The sequence below is a fragment of the Narcine bancroftii genome, chromosome 1, assembly GCF_036971445.1.
Source record: "Narcine bancroftii isolate sNarBan1 chromosome 1, sNarBan1.hap1, whole genome shotgun sequence".
NCBI classification, from domain to species: Eukaryota; Metazoa; Chordata; class Chondrichthyes; order Torpediniformes; family Narcinidae; genus Narcine; species Narcine bancroftii.
The window spans coordinates 2,061,025-2,083,592 of record NC_091469.1 but is presented as its reverse complement, the minus strand read 5'-3'; the positions used below and the strand labels follow the sequence as shown (position 1 = coordinate 2,083,592).

General features: G+C 38.3%; 1 protein-coding gene across 4 annotated transcripts in view; it reads right to left on the bottom strand.

The window, feature by feature from the left end:
- Nucleotides 1–461: 461 nt before the first annotated feature.
- Nucleotides 462–22,568, bottom strand: part of pip5kl1 (phosphatidylinositol-4-phosphate 5-kinase-like 1) — a 73,823-nt gene continuing 51,716 nt past the window's right edge. For 2 of the 4 annotated variants that reach the window (XM_069918325.1, XM_069918336.1), the window contains 6 exons: nucleotides 19,067–19,191; nucleotides 7,702–7,736; nucleotides 5,014–5,069; nucleotides 4,497–4,609; nucleotides 3,325–3,487; nucleotides 462–2,769 (listed from right to left, as the gene is read on the bottom strand). In XM_069918325.1, the coding sequence (XP_069774426.1) occupies nucleotides 2,346–2,769; nucleotides 3,325–3,487; nucleotides 4,497–4,609; nucleotides 5,014–5,069; nucleotides 7,702–7,736; nucleotides 19,067–19,191 (916 nt within the window). In that variant the 3' untranslated portion in view covers nucleotides 462–2,345. Of the gene's footprint in view, nucleotides 2,770–3,324; nucleotides 3,488–4,496; nucleotides 4,610–5,013; nucleotides 5,070–7,701; nucleotides 7,737–15,816; nucleotides 15,833–19,066; nucleotides 19,192–22,568 lie in introns of those variants that run through there. The other 2 variants (XM_069918345.1, XM_069918327.1) reach the window with 2 other exon arrangements.

Genomic DNA, 22,568 nt, shown 5'->3' with positions numbered 1-22,568 from the left:
ACTCGCCAAGGCAAATAGCGCCTTTGGAAGACTGCACAAAAGAGTCTGGAAAAACAACCAACTGAAAAACCTCACAAAGATAAGCGTATACAGAGCCGTTGTCATACCCACACTCCTGTTCGGCTCCGAATCATGGGTCCTCTACCGGCACCACCTACGGCTCCTAGAACGCTTCCACCAGCGTTGTCTCCGCTCCATCCTCAACATCCATTGGAGCGCTTACATCCCTAATGTCGAAGTACTCGAGATGGCAGAGGTCGACAGCATCGAGTCCACGCTGCTGAAGATCCAGCTGCGCTGGATGGGTCACGTCTCCAGAATGGAGGACCATCGCCTTCCCAAGATCGTGTTATATGGCGAGCTCTCCACTGGCCACCGTGACAGAGGTGCACCAAAGAAAAGGTACAAGGACTGCCTAAAGAAATCTCTTGGTGCCTGCCACATTGACCACCGCCAGTGGGCTGATAACGCCTCAAACCGTGCATCTTGGCACCTCACAGTTTGGCGGGCAGCAACCTCCTTTGAAGAAGACCGCAGAGCCCACCTCACTGACAAAAGGCAAAGGAGGAAAAACCCAACACCCAACCCCAACCAACCAATTTTCCCCTGCAACCGCTGCAATCGTGTCTGCCTGTCCCGCATCGGACTTGTCAGCCACAAACGAGCCTGCAGCTGACGTGGACTTTTTACCCCCTCCATAAATCTTCGTCCGCGAAGCCAAGCCAAAGAGATTATACTTGTAGAAGCCCTTTGGGTTTACCTTCACATTATCTACCAAAGCAACCTCATGTCTTCTTTTTGCCTTCCTGATATCCTTCTTAAGTATTCTATTACATTTTCTATACTCATCTAGTATCTCATTCGCTCTTTGTTGCTTATACTTGCTATACAGCGCTCTCTTCCTTATAAACAATATCCCTGAAAATCAAGGTTCGCTATGCCTGTTAACTTTGTCTTTCTCCTGACAGGAATATGCAAAATCTGCACTCTCAAAATGTCACCTTTGAAGGCCTTCCATTTACTGAACACATCCTTGCCAGAAAAAAAAACTTAACCCAATCCACTCGTCCTGGATCTTTTTTCATTTCCACAAAATTGGCCTTTCTCCAATTTAGAATCTCAACTCGAGGACGAGACCTATCCTTATCCATAATTAACTTGAAACTAATGACATAATGGTCACCTACACATACTTCTGTCAGCTGACTTGTCTGGTTCACTAATAGGAGATCAAGTATCCTCTCTCATTGGTACCTCTATATATTGATTTAAAAAACTTTCCTCAACACATTTGACAAACTCCAAGCCATCCAGCCCTTTTACAGTATGGGAGTCCCACTCAATATGTGGAAAGTTAAAATCTCCTACTATCACAACTTTCTGTTTCTTACATCAGTCTGCTATCTCTCTATAGATGTGCTATTCCAGGTCTATAATACAACTCTATCAGTGTGGTCACACCCTTCCTGTTCCTCAGCTCCACCCATATAACCTCTGTAAATGAGCCCTCTGGGTTGTCCTGCCTAAGCATAGCTGTGATATTTTCCCTGACGAGAAATGTCACTTATCCCCCTTTCACTCCTCCCCCTTTATCACATCTGAAACAACTGAACCCTGGAACATAGAGCTGCCAGTCCTGCCCCTCCTGCAACCGAGTCTTGCTAATAGCAATAATGTCATAATCCTGTGCCAATCCATGCCCTAAGCTCGTCTGCCTTTCAGAAAAACTCCTTGCATTGAAATAAATACACCTGAGAACTTTTTTTATCATGTACAAACCTTTGATTTCTGTCTACACATGCAGTTCTCACATGACCTTTATCATCTTCCACCTCACTATGTACTCCAGCACTCTGGTTCCCATCCCCCTGCCAATATACATTAACCCCCCACCCCACCCACCGGAGCAGCACTAGCAAACCTACCCGTGAGGATATTAGTCCCTGTCTGTGCAAACCGTCCCATCGGAACAGGTTTCACCTAGCTTCCCTTCTTCCATTTAAGGAAGTCTAGAGCATCATGCAAGACTGGACAGTTTTCCATGCAGTGACCAGTGAATTCTTTCTCGTATTTTGTTTGAAAATTGCTCTAGGGATGCAAAGTTGAAGACTTTACACTGAGAAACAGGCCAGCTCCTCACAATTATTTGGTGTTAAGGCATGTGAAATGCATTACACCTGTTGATAAGGTTGTATTTCTTTCCTTGCAAGGTCAACCTTTCACTCCATGATCTTATGTCAGGTCAATGACGACACTTAGTGGCAGAAATCAATCCAACCACTCATTCACTTTAAAATTCCGAGCTCTTGCCCTTTCCCCCAGCCCCACCCAACCTAATCTAGTTCCTAAATTGTGTGGTCCTCAACCCACTGGCACAGTCGCTTGGAGTATTTGTTAGGGTTGACTGTGGAGAAGGACTGACCCCGATATCTGATAGATTTCCACAGGTATTCCAGCTTCTTACGGAACCCGTAAACAGTGAAGATGTCAATGACTCCCATGAAGTAACGAGTCTGGGCCCCATCAATAACATGCAAAGAGTTCTTGCAGTTGGGCAATAGTCGGCGATTCTGGGCTGTTAAATCAGCTAGTTCCATCTCTGACCCACTGCTGCCTACTGAAGTTAACATTGCCCTGGAAACCTCCTTCACGCGGCACTCATCTGTGCCGCTTACCACCTCAGACACCAGCACTCTTGATTCTTCTTCCACCAGCCCTGGAACTGGAGTCCCAGTGGAGTGACTGGGACTGCCGCCACTAGTCATCGACCTAGAATAGAAGGGAGAAAGACTTCTCTAAAGTTTCTCTTCAGCTTAATACATTGGAAAGTCCTACACTGTCATTGAAATACAGCCACTGATGTAGTACAGGGAATCGTGGCCAACTTGGTAACCTCAAGATTCACAGGGAGTTACAGAGCAGGGGTCAGATATGCTATTTTAATGATATTGATTCAGAGATAAAAAAAATTGAACCCAAAAACACATATTTTATTAATAAAGTGACTTAAGAATCTTTTAATTCTATCTAGTAAGGGTAATATAATCTTTGTTTAAGGTTTTTTTCTGCAGCAAAGCATCTACTAATGTAGTATTCTTTCAATTATGAAATTGTCGGTCTGGATTATGACTTATGTTCCAAAGTGGGACTTGAACCATAAATGTACTATTGACCTCTCGTCTAAAGAGCACAAGCCCAGCATCAATCATTCTCATGGAACTGTACACCACAGGAGACCATTCAGCCCCTTTTTGCCAATGCTGTATCATGTATAGCTTCATGATGGGTTCATTGAAGATGGCCCATGTCTATAAAGTTACTCACTTCTTGGTACGGAGAATGACATTTGCAAAGGACCAACTCTGGCGCCGCTCGTCGAGGTGCAAAGGTTGATGGGCCACCAGGAGGCTGTAGTCCAGAACATGTAGTGCTCTGAGATACTCTGTGTCAATGTTTACTTGACGAACAAGCCAAGATCGTTGCTGGTCTGGAATAAAATATTTCAGGAAACCAAGTATTGCAAAAAGATTAAAAAGACTGCACAGCTAGGGCAGCATTCACAATCCCTATTGCAGTCCTCAAAACATAAAATTCTCATGAGGTTTTCGTATTTCTCCATGGCTCTAATCCTTCTCAGTCTCTGACCTCCTCCATCTCTACAACCTACTGAGATCTCCATTCACCTCCATCTTATGGTTTTAGTTGCTAGCAGTCTTGCTTTGGTTGCCTGGGCCTAACTCTTAGAGTTCCCACCGAAAACTCAATCAATCATCTCCCTCTCTGCATCTTTAAGATGCTTGTAACAACCTATCTCTTTGATCAAGCTTCTGGATAACTATTGAAAGGAAGTACCATGTGATGTGGACCATTATTGTGGTTGTTGTTGCTACCAATGATAACTGAGAGTGTCACCCAAAGTGTGAAGCGTATTCTGTTGTTCTCAGCCAGGAGAATCATTTCTCAATACATGGCGGGGAAACGAGCGGTCTGACATATAGTATGTTTCCTCCAATGCAGATCTAGTGGTGAATGATACCTATTTCAGGTTGGATGTTGGATCCCAAGGTTACTCACAATGCTCTCTCTTCCCTCTCCATATGAGGACTGAGAGTTCACTGTGTAAACACTACTAACATTAAGTATTTCTTTAAATAATAAAATGCATCAGTTGACATGTTAGTGTGATATCAGTGTGATACTAATAACTAGCATTTTACTGAATATCACCCATCACACTAGCTTTTATCTTTTGAACTCAAGTTGTAGATTTAGGAATTTACAAACACTATGGAAAGGGAATTAATCCTGGAAATTCAGATTACATTAGGGAGATCTGGAATTAATTAGTCCAGTAATTCCCATTTTCTCAATGACATTATAACATAAGCATTACATACGAGTATTTCCCAACTTTAGAATAATAGCCATTTTACAGAGATTTACATCGAGAAGGGAGGATCAGCATTGATTAATGAGAATCAAAAGCTAATCCTTACCCAGGTCAATCGTGCTCCCTTCGAAGTTCATGTCTTTAAATACTACAATAATGTTGCTACCCTCAGGGGCAGGTTCTGTCCATCGACTAACTTGACAACCCTTGATGTCATATCTGGGAAAATATAACATTAGTTAATAGTTTTAACTTAACACACCAATTGCTGTCACAATCAAGAACTTGGTGCTTTGGAAGTTCAGAGAGAGGAAATGTAGGGGTACTGGACATTACAAAGGCAAAAGAGAATCAAAACTTTATTCCAGGATGTGTACAATCTTACAAATTTCCTCACACTCTTCCTTGAGGAATAGTGGGAAGATTTGAAGGCAATTGTCAGTCTGGCTGGCTGTAGGATGAATGTTCCTTCCTTAGTGATGGGCATGTGCAGTAATTAGTCCTGCACCACACAAGAATGAGATACAAATTGCAGCTGACCTGCTAATAAACACTACCAGTGGAAGTTCATTAATTACTTATTACTGTATATGAGTAAAATAACACTTAAAGTAACTACATACCGGGCTTGTATTCGCTCATCAGGGTAAAACACACTCTGCATTATGATGAAGTATTTCTGTGAAAGAGAGAAATGTTGCTTAAACAATATCACAGCTTTGGAGGCCAATGCAGCCGAAGTGACCAAACCCTCTTCCGAGCTTCCATCCTGCATTCAGGAGCTGGACATTTCCACATTACTGCCGAATGACTGATGCATTGCCTATGTTACAACAGTGATTATGTCCAGCTAATGTACATGAGTTGCACAATATAAATGCCAATCATCCCCCTTTACACAACTTAAACAAACCGTAAATGACTTTAGTCTGTTCTCTGTGCCTGGGCAAGTGAAGCCTCCCTGGGATTTGCAATTATACCATTTCATTTACATTAAATATTCTTTATTGGGAGAGGGAGGAATATTGGTGACAAGGCAGGCATTTACTTGCTACTTCTAACCCTCTGAGAAGGTGACAGTGGACCTCATTAAATTACTTCAGTCAGATATGGTGAAGGTGTTCCCAAGAATGCTGAATCCAGCTTTGTTCGGTTAAAATTCCTACCTCACCACAGTTTTCAAATGATGGCACCACACTCTAGGCCTCAGTGGAAATTCATTAGAAGGAAAGCACGAAAGAGGGAATTTGCCCACAGGATTGGGAATTATTCTTGTCAGAGTACAGACAGTTTGAATGAAGAATTCAAAGTTGTAAATGATTTTGAAAGAATTGGAAAAATTCTGAGTACTAGCGAACAAGTCCATTAAAATGGCCCTCAGGTGGTATCATATACCTTGGAATAATAGTGGATGATGATCTTCAGAATTTATACCAACTCAATTACCTCCCGCTACTTAGTAAAATTGAAGATATGAGTAGGTGGATGAATTTCCCCATCACTCTATTTGGCAGGGACAACTGTGTAAAGATGAATATATTGTCAAGATAGCAGTACCTTTTCCAGTCCTTGCCCATTCCACTACCTCAAACTTAAAAAAAAACTTAATAAGCATGTTGGGCAATTTATTTAGAACTGTAAGGTACCTAGAATATCTATGAAAAAATTAGCATGGGATTGTAGGTTAGGAGGCATCTGGTTGCTTAATTTCAAAAAGTTTTATTTGGCAGCTCAAATGAGATTAATCTCTCCTGGGTACAAATTGGATTGCACTCTTTAAAAGAGTAGGTGTGTAATGATGTCATGTATAAATGGAATTACAGAATTACAAGCAGCAGGACAAACGACTCCTTGTGTGAGACCTATGGAGGCTCTGGACTGAAAAGAGGAGTCACTGAGGACATTTTTAAGATAGAATGAACTTATACACATGACTTTGAACAATAACATTTTGGAAACCTGGTATTATAAGGGGATAAAACATCTGGAAGATTGTTATGAAAAAGGACTTTTCATGTCATTAGATCAGCTGAAGAAGAAATATGACTTGTCCAATAAGACCTTTTTTTGTTACCTTATTTCGAGAATATATTTTTTATTGATGAGTGAGGGCCCAAAGCCAGGTTTCCATAACTCTAGGGTGAGATGGGTGTCAGACTTAGACACAACAATTGATGAACAACTCTGGTCAGATCTACGTCAGGGAAGTTAGTTGGCTACCATCAATGCCTGGCATAGATAGGTCTATTATAATTTATGAAATTAACTGTACCTCACCCCACAGAAATTACACCAATATAGACCTGAATTATCAGAAATGTGTTTTAGGTGTGATGTAGTGGTTAGCTCCTTTTTACATTCTACTTGGTTTTGCACAATGGTGAGGCCCTCCTGGTATGACCTTTGTGACACCCTAACCCAAGATCATGGGAGTTACTTTCCCAATAGACCCAGAGCTTTGTCTTCTGGGGAACTTAACCATAATTGGTAGATCACTAACTAATTCTCAAATTAAGTACACAGAAATTGCCTTGCGTGTGGCCAGGAAGTGCATAGTAGTAACATGGAAGTCTGACTCCCATCTACTCATGGATAGGTGGTCTTTGGAGATAAATAGCTGCATCCCAATTGAAAAGGTCAGATACAATCTCAGGAAGGGATACAACTAACACCTTCCTAAATATCTAGCAGCCTTATTTAGAGCATATTGGTACCTCACTGGCACCGATATAGAGTTAGAATTGCTACTGGCTAACCGGTAGACTTTTGTAAAGATTTTAACACTGTGGTATTTATCATGTCTCTGTATGTTTTACTGTACGTACTGACAATGGCATGCTTTTTGTGTATTTCTTTGTCTTCATTCTTTCTCTGTTTAATAGGACTTGTATAGAAGGGAGGAGTTCTCTTGATGTTTTGTATTTGGTACGATTGTTGATTGTTAATATATTTAAAATGATAATTAAAATATTACAAAAAAAGTTGAAAAAATTATCTCCTGAGACAGGATTACTGATGAGGCACAGATTCAAATTGAAAAACAGAGTAACCAGAGAGGAAATAAATAAAGATTTTTTTTAATGCAATGTATTTTCTGACCCAGAATCCAATGGCTAAAAGAGTGGGAGAATATCCCTGAAATTTTCAGAATAGAATTGGATAAATACTTGAGAACAAATTTGTATGATTATTAAGAATGCACTTTCCTGCTATCACTGAACTTCTGACTATATGTTAACCCAGTGATGGTAGTGGAAGTTTGGCTTAAGCCCTTTCCAAGTGAACACTAGCAAATGCAGACAATGGCTCACCTTCCCCATATGTGGTATCTTGATACTGTGCACACCTGCAGGTAAAGAAGGAGAATATGTGACTAAGAGCAGCAACTTTTAATTACTAATCAGAACAAGAAAATTCACAGACTCACAGAAAAAAATGTATTAAGTGAAGTAAGCCAGAAATTACATGAATATCCTAATTTTTGTCTTCTAACTGGAACATTTTTTTTGTTGTGAATAGAAAGTACATTTTGTAACAAAATCACTTCTCATTTGATAGGTGATGTAATGAAGGGGTTCCCTAAGATGATGTCCATATTTATATGGAGGTCCCTGAGACTTTTCAGTGTTCACAGTTGGTCCCATGAGGATGTCTGAATTACTGTAAACCCCTGGGGAATGTGGAGTAAGTATAGGAAGCCCCCAGGAATGTACATATTTATAGGGTTCCAAGGGGAGAGAATCAGCGTTTACTGAGAATCTCTGGGAGTTTTGTAGGAGTCTCCAGGGAATGTGTCAGTATTTACAGTGATAGCTAGGAATGCTGATTCTTTTACAATGGTGTGATTGGGAATGAGTAATTTGCTTCTTCTGTGATTACACTGGAGAGTAAAATATTTACAAGGATGTTGCCTAAATTGAAGGGCTTGTGTTATAAGGAGAGATTGGACAGACTTGGTCTATTTTCCCTGAGCAAAGGAGGCTGAGAGGCGATAGGATAGATATAAGTAACATTATTATAGATAGGATAGATAGGCAATGTCATTTCCCCATGGAGGAGGTATCTAAGACATAAGGACAGGTGAAAGGGAGGAGGTTTAAAGGGGACCTGATGAGTAAGTTTTTCACACAACAAATAGTTGGTATTTGAAAAGAGCTGCCAGAGGTGGAAGATAAAGGAGCTGTTACAACATTAAAGAGGCTTTTGGACATGTATTTGAATGAGCATGGAATATAGGATCATAGAACTAAGGCAGTAAAGTGGGATGAGTATAGATGAACATGATGGTTGGCATAGGCACGGTGACCAAAGTGTCTATGACAGTCTGCTAACCCGAGAAAGAAGTCCCTACATCCCTACTCTTTATTTCAAGTCTGAAATAAATTCTCAATCCATGTTAATAAACCTTCTATGTGAGATCTTAGGTAAAGTCCAAATAGACCACATCTACTAGTGCCTCCTTATCTATGCTGCTGGTCGCACCCTCATTACACTCAGTAGATCAGTCAAAGATGGTCACCCATTCATAAATCCATGATGATTCTGCCAAATCCAATATTCTTTACAAGTTGTTCTGCTCTTATGTCCTTTATTATAGAATCCAGCTTTTTCCTTACTACTGACGTCAGTCTAGCTTGTTGGTAATTTCTTTTTTTTTAATACTCTCAGGATGGAAACACTGGCTACCCTTCATTCCATAGAAACTATTCCAGAATCCATAGAATTTTGGAAGGGGATAACCAGTGTTCATTATTTCTAATCTGTTTTTTCAAAACTCTATAGTGATGTTATCGGGTCCTTAGATTCACTTGGGTAACTTTCAGCCTCACAAACTTGTCTCCTCATGATGTCTCCTTCAGTTTCACATTTGCACTACATTACATGTAAGAGATTATGATTGGAGAGCAATGCAAATACTTTTAAGAGTTGCAAAGCTCTAGCTTGTACATCCAAAGTCTGTATCTGAACCAGAGACCATGGCAACATTTAAAAACATTGAGTAGCAGGCAAATAGATGGCACATATAATTACAACTACTGCCAACTACTGCTTGTGAAGAACACTAGTAGAAATTGTTAGGCCAAACAACCGACGCTCATTATCACTCACATCATGCATTTTCAAGAAAATCCTCGTCATTCCTGTGAGTCAAATGACTGTGACTCCAATTTAGTAATATTTGTAATTCTCAGGAGAACATTACTACTCTGTTTGTCAACAATGCTTCATTGTGCAGTACGATTAATGTATGCAGGACAATGATTACTAAAGAGAAATTGCTAGGCAGTAGCCTGATACAGAACTTCAAATAGCATCATAAATTGTAACAGTAAAATTCTCACAATTTACCTTTGAGAATACTCCCCTGAGACAGAAGGTAACATATTTCAGGGGAGCAAGTAAATAAATATGTGGCTCACGCAATGCACAAAACAACAGGAATTGTACCCTCAAGGGCCAATTGCAAAAACAACTCTCTCCCTCAGCTGTGCTGTGTGTCAAGGTATGTAACAATTAGAGAAAGAATCTCAGAAACATACACCACCAGCTTACATTTACAGAGCACCCTTAACATGGTAAAAATGCAAAAAGACAAAGTGAACTGTGAAGTTAAAAATCTTGGTAAAAGTAAAAAGAGAGTTATATTTTGAATCGTCTTTTGTTGGTTAATTAAAGTAGTATTGAAATTTATAAGGAGAGCTCAAGGGAGGGTAAATACTTAGTAAAATAGTAGCAGGGTAGATACCCTGATTTAAGGGGGTTAATAGTGTCAGAGAAGGAGAGTTTTTACAAAATGGTGCCAAATTTAAGGGAAATTGTTTTCTCTTAGATCGTACCGCGGGCTTTTTTTGCAGGTCTTCTGGAGTTTCTTGTTTATGTCACTGTCAATGCAGGGGCATTGCACATGTTTTTTAAAAGGGAAAAAGCATTGTACTGTATGAATAAGCTGAAGGGTCAGAGCTGGATATGTGTAAATATGAATATATGTAAATATGAATATGAGTAAAACATTAAAATTTATTAGTTATAATATTAATGGTTTAAACAAACCCATAAAAAGGAAGAGTGTTGGCAAACTTGAAAAAATGAAAGGTGGACATAGTTTTCCTACAGGAAATGCACCTTACAAAATTGGATCATAATAAATTAAAAAAGACTGGGTGGGACAAGTAATTTCATCTTCTTTAAACTCCAAAGCAAGAGAGGTGGCAATTTTAATTAACAAAAATATACTAGAGTTGGTTGAGGATACATCCATTAATTCAGTGGGAAAATTTGTAATGGCACATTGTCAGATATACACAGAATCCTGGAAGCTTCTGAATATTTATGCTCTGAATTTTGATGATGAATCCTTTATGCAGAATGTCTTCTTAAAACCAGGGGAAGGAAGACAAAATATATTGGTTGGGGGAAATATTAAAGTTTGCTTGGACCCCATCCTTGGTAAATCAGCAAAGACAGTGTCAAAAGCAAAAGCTGCAAAAGTTACTTTATCTTTTATGAAAGATTTAATTTAATAGATATATGGAGACAGTCGCACCCCAAGGCAAGAGATTATTCATTCTACTCAAAGGTTCATAACTCATACGAAAATTGATCTTCTTTTTAATGTCTGCTTAATTGGAAAACAGAGTGGTTGAAACGGAGTACCTAACTAGATTGCTATCTGATCATGCACCGCTGACCTTAAAGATACTGATGCCAAAGAAACAGGAGAGTGTTTATAGATGGCATCTTAATTCTATGCTGTTGAGAAGGACAGATTTCTGTAATTTTATTAGGGGTCAAATAGAATTGTTTTGTGAAATGAATTGCCCTTCTACTAATGATAGGTTTTTTTTATTATGGGATACACTCAAGGCTTATTTAAAGGACAGATAATTTCATATACTAAAACAAAAGAAGGAACACATGGGAGAGGTTAATGGTCTGGAGAACAAAATTACAGAGTTGGAAAAAGAATACCAGAGATCAGGTTCAAAAGATAAATATATGAGCTTGGAAAATGTAAAATTGAAATATAATACATTACAAACATATAAAATAGAAAGGACTATTTTAAAATAAAAAAAGAAATATTATGAATTGGGAGATAGAGCACATAAAGTTCTGTCATGGTAATTACAGAAGAGACATCAAGGATGATTAATGCAATCCAAACAGAGCCGGATAAATTAACATACAATTCAAAAGAAACCAATTATACTTTTAAACAAAATTATACAAAATTGTATAAGTCAGAATTGCTAGGAAACTCTAGGGAGACAGATAAATTTCTCTTATTGATTGAATTGCCAAAATTGGAAAATAAAGATCAGATGGAATTGGATGTCCCCTTTACCACAGAAGAGATTGAAAAAACCTTGAATACATTACAGACAAATAAATCACTGGGGGAGAATGGTTTTCTGCCCAAGTATTATAGACAATTCAAAGATCTTTTGATGCCTCTTATTATGGATGTGGTAAACCAGGCAGTGGAGACACAGACTTTCCCAGAATCCTCAACAGCGATGGTGCAACCAAAAAAAAAGAGATCCACTAAAACTGTCATCATGTAGACCTATTTCTCTATTAAATGTGGATTACAAGATTCTGGCTAAAGCCCTAGCAAAAAGACTAGGGCAATATTTACCTAAATTAATAAATCTGGATCAGGTAGGCTTCATTAAAAAAAAAGACACTCTGCAGACAATTTAGGCAGGTTATTCAGTATAATTCATCTGGCTAAGTCTAATATGAATCTGAGTATAACTGTAGCTTTAGATGCAGAAAAGGCATTTGATCAGTTAGAATGGCCATTTCTATTCAACATATAAAAGTTTGGAATGGGCCAAATATTTATTAATTGGATAAAAACTCTTTATTATAAGCCAAGGGCCAAAATTATAACTAATGGTCAGATGTTAATGATGTTTCCTTTGAGTAGATCTAGCAGACAGGGGTGCCCACTGTCACTAGGTCTCCTTGTTTTGGTGAATGAAGCATGAGCAGAGGCTATAAGAAGGAATCTGGACATAAGGGATTCAAAGTTGGCCAAGAAGAGCATAAAATTAATTTGTTTGCAGACGATGTGCTGTTGTATTTATCAGACCCCGATGAATCTTTGGCTAAACTACAGACCACACTGGAAAAATATGGAAGAGTTTCTGGTGACAAAATTAATTTTGAAAAATGTAAAATTATGCCATTAACAAATTTTGGTTATGAAAAATTTTGGTTTAAATGGAAATAGGAAATAATTAAATATTTAGGAATAATGGTAGATAATAACTTACAAAATATATACAGACTTAATGATCTTCCTATGCTTGGAAAGATAGAAGACGGTCTATAAAGATGGAAAAAACTTGCCTATTACTTTAGTTGGGAGGGTTAACTGTGTGAAAATGAAAGTGATGCCGAGACTGCAAAACCTCTTCCAGTTGTTGCCTATTCCCTTGCCTTGGAATTTTTAAAAGATACTCACTGGTCATATTAGACAATTTCTTGGAATAATAAAGTGCCTAAAATCTCCATGGAGAAAATGACATGAGAATATAAATTGGTGGGGATTAAGACTGTCGGATTAAAAAAAAAGATCTAACAGCCCAGCCGAGGTTCCTTTCATCCTTTTTTTGAAGAGGAGAGCTCTCCCTCATAGGATCATAGGGAGGGGGCAGCAAAGAATTTAATTTACAAATGGAATGTTAAATTATTTTTTTAAGAAATGGACAACCCCATTTTAATACATACGATTAAAAGTTGGCAAGAGATTAATGAATGTATTGTATTGGAAAAAAAGGTGGGAATATCACCAAAAGCACCACTGTGCCAGAATAAATTATTGCCCATAAATTTGGGTAATAAAATTCTAAAAGCTTGATAAGAGAAAGGAATTAGGCATATTGAAGACTGTTATGAGAAAGGGCTACTTATGTCCTTGGAACAACTAAAACAGAAATATGACTTATCAAATGGAACCTTTTACTGCTTTCTTCAATTAAGGTCCTTCTTGTGAAAGATGGGGTCCTGCAATGGTTCTGCCTTCAGGTAATGAAGTGAAAGGGATGCTTAGGCTGGGAAGGACATCTAAATGTATAACTAGGATGTATTTTGTTCTCTAAGGCGAAAGTGCTAAGACGGGCCTACAAAGATCGAGAGAGAGGTGGGAGTCAGACCTTGGTGTTATAATACCAGAGGAATGTTGGTCTGATTGGTGTTTAAATGGTATGACATCACTGATCAATGCGACTTATGGACTGGTTCAATACAATTTTTTTTACATCCATTATATCTTATGCCACAAAAACTGCATAAATCAAAATCTGAAATATCTGAAATGTACTTCAAATGTGGCATTGAAATTGGAATCATTTTACATTCTACCTGGTCATGTGTAAAGGTAAGACCATTCTGCTATGATATTGCTGAAATACTAGCAAGAGTTACAGGAGTGTCTTTTGCATGTGACCCAGAGCTGTGCCTTCTGGGCAATCTTAAGCCCCTTTTTCCAGGAATTAACTGGGACAGGCTCCAGTGGAAAAAGAAAACAGTCATCACACTGGCATCAGATGATGTCATTTCATGCTGGGGATTGATGGCCTCTACCCCTACTCATATCCCTGGCATCAGCTGACACCAGCGTGCCAATTAAACTAGTGGTAAAAGGACTGCAGAAAGTCACCCGTTTCCAGTTGAAGGTAGACTCTCCAATCCCCAGGGATGAGTTGTATTCAGTGGAAAATAATTCATTGTCCCAGTTAAAGGTGGTCCAGTGGAAACAGCACCAACTGGTCACTGCACGGCCAATTAACTGGCATACCAGTGGAAAAAGGGTTTTATGGACGTGAGCTACAAATTGACTAAATTTCAAATTTGCTTTGTAAAATTACCTCTGGCTGTGGCTAAGAAGTATCTGACTCCCCCATTCTTATTGCTTGATGGGCGTCAGAGTTATGTAGTTGTATACCCATGGAGAAAATTACTTACAACTGGCAACCTCAGCCTGCTTCCCAATTTGTTCTTCAAGTAGGCTTTCAGTTGGTGGTATGCAAACATTGTACCATGAGTTATACCATATTTGTCCTTCATTTGTTCAAAAGATAATAATTTATTTCCCGAAAAACAATTTTCTATTCTTTTGATCCCTTTTCTCTCCCATTAAGGCTATCTATTGTGAAAGGGATTAGTTGATTTTGCGTCAATATTAGTTTTGGTAGTTGATCATTTGTTTTATTCCTTTCTACGTGAATCTTCTTCCAAATGTTGAGCAGATGGTGCAGTACTGGTGAATTCCTATGTTGCACCAGCTTTTCATCCCATTTATATAGTATATGTTCGGGTACCTTCTCCCCTATTTTATCTAGCTCTAATCTGGTCCAATCTGGTTTTTCCCTTGTTTGATAAAAATCTGATAGGTATCTTAATTGTGCTGCTCTATAATAATTCTTAAAGTTTGGTAGCTGTAAGCCCCCTTGTTTGTATCATTCTGTTAATTTATCTAGCGCTATCCTCGGTTTCCCACCTTTCCATAAGAATTTCCTTATTATTTTCTTTAGCTCCTTGAAGAATTTCTCTGTTAGGTGAATTGGTAAGGATTGAAATAGGTATTGTATCCTTAGGAAGATATTCATTTTAATACAATTTACCCTTCCTATCAGTGTTAGTGGTAAGTCTTTCCAATGTTCTAAGTCGTCTTGTAATTTCTTCATTAATGGCTGATAATTTAGTTTGTATAGATGGCCTTAAACTTTGTGAAATCCACATTTTGAGTATGTGATTACAGACACAATGATAATTAAAAGATTTATAACAAACATGTACATCAAACTGCAAGAGAAAGAGAATGAGGAAACAAGCTGTAAACCCAAACAAAAATGGGAACAAGATCTAAACATAAAGATAAAGAATGAAACATGGGAGAAGCTATGCTCCGGAACTATGAGAAATACAATAAACACGAGGTTATGCATGATACAATATAATTGGTTATACAGGCTATACACCACGCCCCAAAAGTTAAATAAATGGGACCCAACAGTATCAGACAGATGTTTTCGCTGTAAGAAGGAAACAGGAACAACAGTACATGCAATTTGGGCATGTGAGAAAGTGGAAAAGTTTTGGGAAGATCTAAACCAGGTATTAAATAAAATCACAAAAAGCAACATACTAAAAAATCCAGAGATCTTTCTTCTAAGTAATATAAGAAGTAAAGAACTTGGACATGATTTGGATGGAGCACAAAAAAGGTTTATTATGATAGCCTTAGCTGTAGCAAAAAAATGTATTATGTCAACCTGGAAATTAGAAGATAGCCTGATACAGAGAAATGAATAAATGTATTCCATTGGAAAAAATAACATATAATTTAAGAAATAACATCACAGTATTCAAACAAATTTGGGAACCATACATGGAACACAACAGAGAAGTCCTACCGTGGATCTCCACCGCCTAAAATGACAGAAGGAGAAGAAAACGAAATGAACTGACCTAGTATGTAAAAGTAGAAGACACAAATTTCTTGTTTATTTTCATTGTGTGATGACATTGTTTAATGGGTTTAATGTATTAAATATGTTGAACGTTGAGTGAGTGGGGAGGGGAGGGGGTGAAGGAGGGAGGGAAGGGAGGGGGGAAAAAGGGGAGAAAATGACACTGTATATTCAAGAGGGAAATGATCGTGTGTATTTTGGTCAGTATGGTTCATAGTGTGAAAAATAAAAAAAATTTAAAAAAAAAGAGAAAATTACTTACAAAAAGAATAAATATGACACATTCACTAAGATATGGGAACCATACTTGGATTATGTAGGGGCCCAATTATAAATTTGATTCTTTTATGTATGTGAAGATGTGATATTTCCAAAAAAGAATTATGATAAATGAGAGCTCTGACAGTACATGAAGTTATGTTTTTGTATTGGGGGGTCGGAAGTAATTTTGCAAATATGTAATATATTTGACATGTATAAAAGTTTAAAGATTGCATGGATGGAAAATTGTATTTATGGAAGATGAAAACTAAAATATTCAAAAAAAATTGTAAAAATGTTCCAGCATGCTCTATAAAAACTTTTTTCAATAAAAATTAGCACTGAAGATTATGTTACTGCACATAATAAAAATATTAGTTAAAGTGGTAACTTTTAAACAACATCATATCGAGGAGAGAAAATACCAAAGCTATAAAAGGACATCAAAGGCAATAATCCTGAGAACCCAAATCCTTTCTGCCATTAATAAGACACAAATCAGGAGGGCAATGGAATAGTCTCCATCTGCCCAGATGAGTGCACCTCCAACGAGAAACTCAATGCTATTTAGTTCAATCTAATCCACTTAATTGGTACCCCAACCACACTTTAAACATCCATTCCATCCACAACTAATGCACAGTCACTCAATGTGTACCATTCACAAAATGCACTGAAGTTACTCTCCAAGGGAGCAGCATGGTTAGCAAAGCGGTTAGCTCAACGTTGTTACAGCGCCACCGATCATGGGTTCAAATCCCATGCTGTCTGTAAGGAGTATGTACATTCTCCCTATGTCGGTGTGGATTTCCTTTGGGTGCTCTGGTTTTCTCCCACCATTTAAAAAAGTACCAGGGGTTGTAAGTCAAATGGATGTAATTGGGTGGCAAGAGCTTGTGAGCCAAAATGGCCTATATCATGCTGTATGTCTAAATTTATATAAATTTATAGGCTACTCTAATTGCAAACCCATAAAACATCAGGAATTTCCCCTCCCAGGTGGACACTCTATCCTGACTTTGAAATATATCACTGCTCCTTCATCATTGCTCAGTGTTAAATTGATGAATGACCTGTTACACAACCATGAGAGAACCTTTATCAGAAGGACTGTAACTGTTCATAGCAGCACCTCACCACTACCTTCCAAGAGCAATAAGGTATGGGCAATAAATGCTAGCCTTCCCAGTAATGTTCAGATCTCAAAAATGAATAAATAAAAGAGATTTTAGAGCTAAAGCATCAGAGAGCTTGGAAGAAAGATACCAGAGAAACACGAGGCCAGAATTGGAATTGGTCATAATTTTTGGCATGTTACAAGGATTTTTTTTTAATGACATGGAGATTTGTCCATCAGTCCAACCTGTATTTTCACTAATGTTATCAAACACATCCTTCTCCTGTATTTTTATTTATTCATTAGTATGATAAATTTGGAAGAGGTGGTAAGTTTGGGAGGCACTGTTGTAGGTGCTTTGTGCTGAAGGCAATGCATTTTGTAGAAGATGCAAATTGAAGAGACAGTGTGCTGATGTGGAGGAAGTGTGAGATTTAAGGAGGTGTTAATACACGAGAGAAAAACAAGTAGAAATATTGTTTTGATAAAATGCAAAGGTTGAAAGTCAGCTTATTAGACCTTACAAGATTACAAAATGTAAGAGCAGAAGTTGGCCCACTGAGTCTGCTCTGCTATTCTAACCATAAGCGGATCCATCCTCTCACTCAGCTCCACTCCATGACTTTCTCTCCATAAACCTTGATTCTCTGACTTATCAAATACGTTCCATTCCCTGCCTTAAATACACACAATGACCTCACTTCCACAGCCACCTATGGTCAAAAATTCCACAGACTCACATCCCTCCAACTAAAGAAATTTTTCTGCATCTCTGTTTTAAATTGACACCCTTTTATTCTGAAGTTGTGCTCTCTTGTTCTAAAATTCCCTACAATGGCAAACATCCTTGCCATATCTATTTTGTCCAGGACTGAAATGTTTCTTTGCTGTATCTTGTATATACTTCTATGTTACATCCATAAAGTTGCACAATGCAGTGAAGGTTAGTGGGCAACAATAAGAATTCCAGAGCAGGTTGACTTTTTCCCTCCCATAGATTGCATTCTATCTGAAATCATCTAATGTAACATGAGTTAGGGTGCAGATTGGATCTTCTTGGTCTGTATCTTTCAGTTACATAAAAACTAAGAAATTGGAGCAAGAGTAGGCCGTCTTAGATACAATACACTCTCCCCTCTTTCACATCATTAATGTATATTGTGAACATTTGCGACCCCAGCACAACCCCTGTGGCACCCCACTGATCACTAATTACCAACGAGAAAAACACCCCTATATCCCAACTCTATGCTTAATATTGGTTAACCAATAATCTATCCATTCTAATACAATGTTGCCTCAAGTAACTGAGCCCCTGTAGATGTAAATGTTAAAAATCTGTAGACATCGTGGTTGAAGTAAAAACAAAAATTGCTGGAGAAACTCAGCTGGTCAAACCTATATGTAGCAAAGGTACATTTTGGGCTTCAGCCCAACACAAAGGTGTGGAAGAATGTCAGCTGGCGTCCAAACAAAAAGATGGGGGGGTGGGCAAAGGCAGGAGATGATAGGTGGAGAAGGGAGGGAGGGGACAGCAGTGATTAGGGGGAGGAGAGATGGCTAGGTAGGTGGAGAGGGAAGGGAGAGGGGAGAACTGGAAAAACTGGAAAGGGGAGGAATTAAAATAGGCGACCAGGTTAGCAGAAAGCAGAGAAGTTGATGTTAATGCCATCTGACTGGAGAGGGCCTAGTCAGAAAATAGGGTGGTATTCCTCCAAGGTCATGGACAGACATGTGAATATGGGAGTGTGACTCAGAATTGAAATGGTTGGCTACTGACATTATTAAAATGTTGTTGCCCTCAAGCCTACTTACCTAGAAACCTTACAAGTAGAGAATGTGGGTACTTCTCCATGTGATGCAGGTACGTCCGCAGGTTTGACAGCAGAAACTTTATCTCTCTCTTTTCCTGTGTTTTCAAGAAAATCTTCTTGTCATTCCTATTAATCAAATAGAAAGAAATGAAGTGGTCACCTAGAACTCTCAATAGTCATTACTTCAATACCAAAGTCTAAGGAGGGAATAAAGGGCCAGGAGTGAAAAGGTGATAGAGAGGGGAAGGATAGAATAGGGTGGGGTGGGATAGAGATCCAGGAAAGGAGATGGAATAGAGATGGAGGGATAGCATGGATGGAAAGATGAATGTGAAAGGCAGATGGGAGTGAGTTATGGGTTAAGGGGGAAAGGATGGTTCAGGTGCTTGTCATTCCTGGGCAGGCAGTGCGCCATTCTTCTCCCAGAGCCATCAGGTTCTTTTGCTTTTTAAAAAAAAATTATTTTTGATTTTCAAAAGGCTCATGCAAATCCAATAAACAAAATATTACATTCTCTTTGGACGTAATATGATTTACAGAGTCCTTATTCCCCCCCTCCTTACACCCTCCCCTCCCTATCGATTAAATTATACAAATACCAAAATATAAAAATACAGAAATACAAAAACCATCTAAATACTGACAAAAACAATTATCCTCGAAGCTAGAGGACTTTGAATGTTAAATAAAAACAGGTAGAGGAAAAAACATACGTCGTCTGCGCCACATTCCCCCTTTAATACTCTTAATCCTTAACCTGCTGGGACGGGTTGTTTCATTTCTCTTATTCGGGGAGGGGGGTGCAAATTATATCTGTGCACTTATGTGCCTAAATACGATTGCTGCACTTCAATGAATGTGTCATATCTCTTCCATAGATTGTAGGTGATTTTCTCCAGGGGAATGCACACTGTATTTCCGTATTCCATTGTGTGATATTTAGCTGGGAGTCGGACTTCCACATAACCGCTATACACTTCCTGGTTTCTGACAAAGCGACCTTCACAAACTAAATTTGGTGTTTGGACAGTCTAAACAGTATTTCCCCAATGTCTCCTAGAAGATACAACTCCAGATCCTGTGGAAGATCCCCCTTTGTAATTTTTTTCAGTGTGTCCCCTAGGTCTTCCCAGAAGGATCTCACCCTTGAACACAACCAGGTGGAATAGACAAAGGTTCCCACCTCTAAATTGCACCTAAAGCATATTTCCAAAATTTCTGGCTTTGACGTGTAATTTTATTGCTGTCAGGTATAACTGATGAAAGAAATTATATTGCACCAGCATGTGTCTGGCATGAACAATTCCCATCAGGCTATTCAAACACAAATCATCCCACCATAGTTCATCAATTGTTATGCCCAAGTCTGACTCCCATCTTTCCCTTGACCAATGTAAGTCTGGTTTTAGACCTTCACTTGATGGTTCCAAATTGTCCCTTAGGAAAGATCTTAATTGAAGAAAGCAGAAGAATATTCTATTTGATAAATCATATTTAGTCCTCAACTGCTTGAATGACATGAGCTGCCTTTGATAGTAACAATCCTCGATACACCCGATCCCCTTCTGCCTCGAGGTGTCCAAGAATTTATTTCCCAGAGTCATGGGTATTAAATTGTTCTGGGTCAATCCAGATACATTGATTTATTCTTTGCCACATTTGGCACACATGTTTTATTATGGGGTTATCTGATTTTTTTTAAACTAATTTGGCATTCCATTTGTAAATAAATTCCCCTGCTATCTTTTCTCCTACTGCTTGTAACACAATTTGTGCCAAAGAAGGGGGACTCCTTCCCTCAAAGAATGAGGCAACAAACCTCGCCTGGGGCATCCAGTAGTATTTTTTTTTAAATTGGCAGTTTTAAGCCCCCCCAATTTATATTCCCATGTCAACTATTCCATGAAGACTCTAGGTACCTTACCATTCCACAAAATTTTTCTGACACATCCATTGAGCATTTTAAAGAAGTGCTGGGGTGACAAAATGGGCAGCATTTGAAAAGGAATTGTAGACTTGGCATCATTTTAATTTTTACACTGTTAACTCTGCCCACCAACATTATGGGCAGAGTTTTCCATCTAGCAAGGACCTCCTCGATCTTCCAGAGCAAAAGGAGATAAATTAATTTATATATATTGAGTAGGTCTTTATCCACTCTTATCCTTAGATATTTAATGCCTTCCTGCATTGACTTTCCCGTTGATAGGTTCTATAATCTCCTTTCGACAAAGGCATGATTTCACTTTTATCCAGATTAACCTTTCACCCGGAGACCTTCCCATCAACCTCCAGTATGGTCCTTATGTTTCATCAAATACACTCACACATTGTCAGTAAACAGGTTGATTTTGAGTTTTACCTGGCCCACCTTGAACTCCTTTATGTCTGGATCCTGCCAAATGGTTTCAATAGCTTCTATGAATAGAGCTGGGGACAGTGGGCAGCCCTGCCTGCTAGATCTACTCAGTGGGAACACTGGAGACATCTGCTTGTTTGTGATGATTTTAGCTTGGGGTTTATAATACAATGACCTTACCCCATTGATAAATGTTTGACCCAGTCCAAATTTCTCCAGTGTCTTAAACATAAAATCCCACTCCAATCTATCAAAGGCCTTCTCCACATCCAAGGATATGGCCACTCCCACATCACCACTCCCACGTCCTTCCCCAACTGTGCCAGGTGTATTATATTGAGCAAACTAGCTACATTGTCTGCTGATTGTCTCTTTTGAACAATCCACCCTTTTTTATCTAATTTTTATCCCTTTTGGGATATATAAATATGAAAATAATTTTTTTATTTAATACATCTCAATATAACAAATCTCTAACAATATTTACACAAACTCAGTACATAGTGACATTTTCCATTTTCTCCCCAACTCTCACCCCCTTAAATAACTATAGAAAGAAGAACAACAGGACAGAAAGAAAAGAAAAAATAAAGACAAGAAGAAGGAGCATGACATCTAAACATTACGTGATTCACTTTTTCCTTATGTATACCATGTCTCGTTAAGAGTTGGAGGCCCCAAGTTGGCGGTTACTAATAAACTTTATATAATATGGGTCCCAAATTTGTTCATATTGAACAAAATGATCCCTTAAATTATAAGTAATTTTCTCTAATGGATACATTTATTCATTTCTATGTGCTACTGCTGTATTCTTAGAGGTGTTTCCATTTTCCAAATTGTCATTATGCATTTTTTTTGATGCTGCTAATGCCATCTTGATAAATCACTTTTAAAATCTATTTAAATTTAGCTTTAACTCTATCTTTTATATTGCTTAACAGAATTTTTTTGGGTCTTTTGGTATCTTATTTTTTGTAAGGATTTAATATTAAGTCCTTCCAAAAGGATTTCACTTTTGCACATGTCCAAATTGAATGTTCTATTGTACCAATTTCTTGTTTACAGCAGAAGCATTTGTCAGATAATGTCAGGTTTCATTCTTTTAATTTTTGAGGTGTGATGTATAGTCTATGAAGCCAGT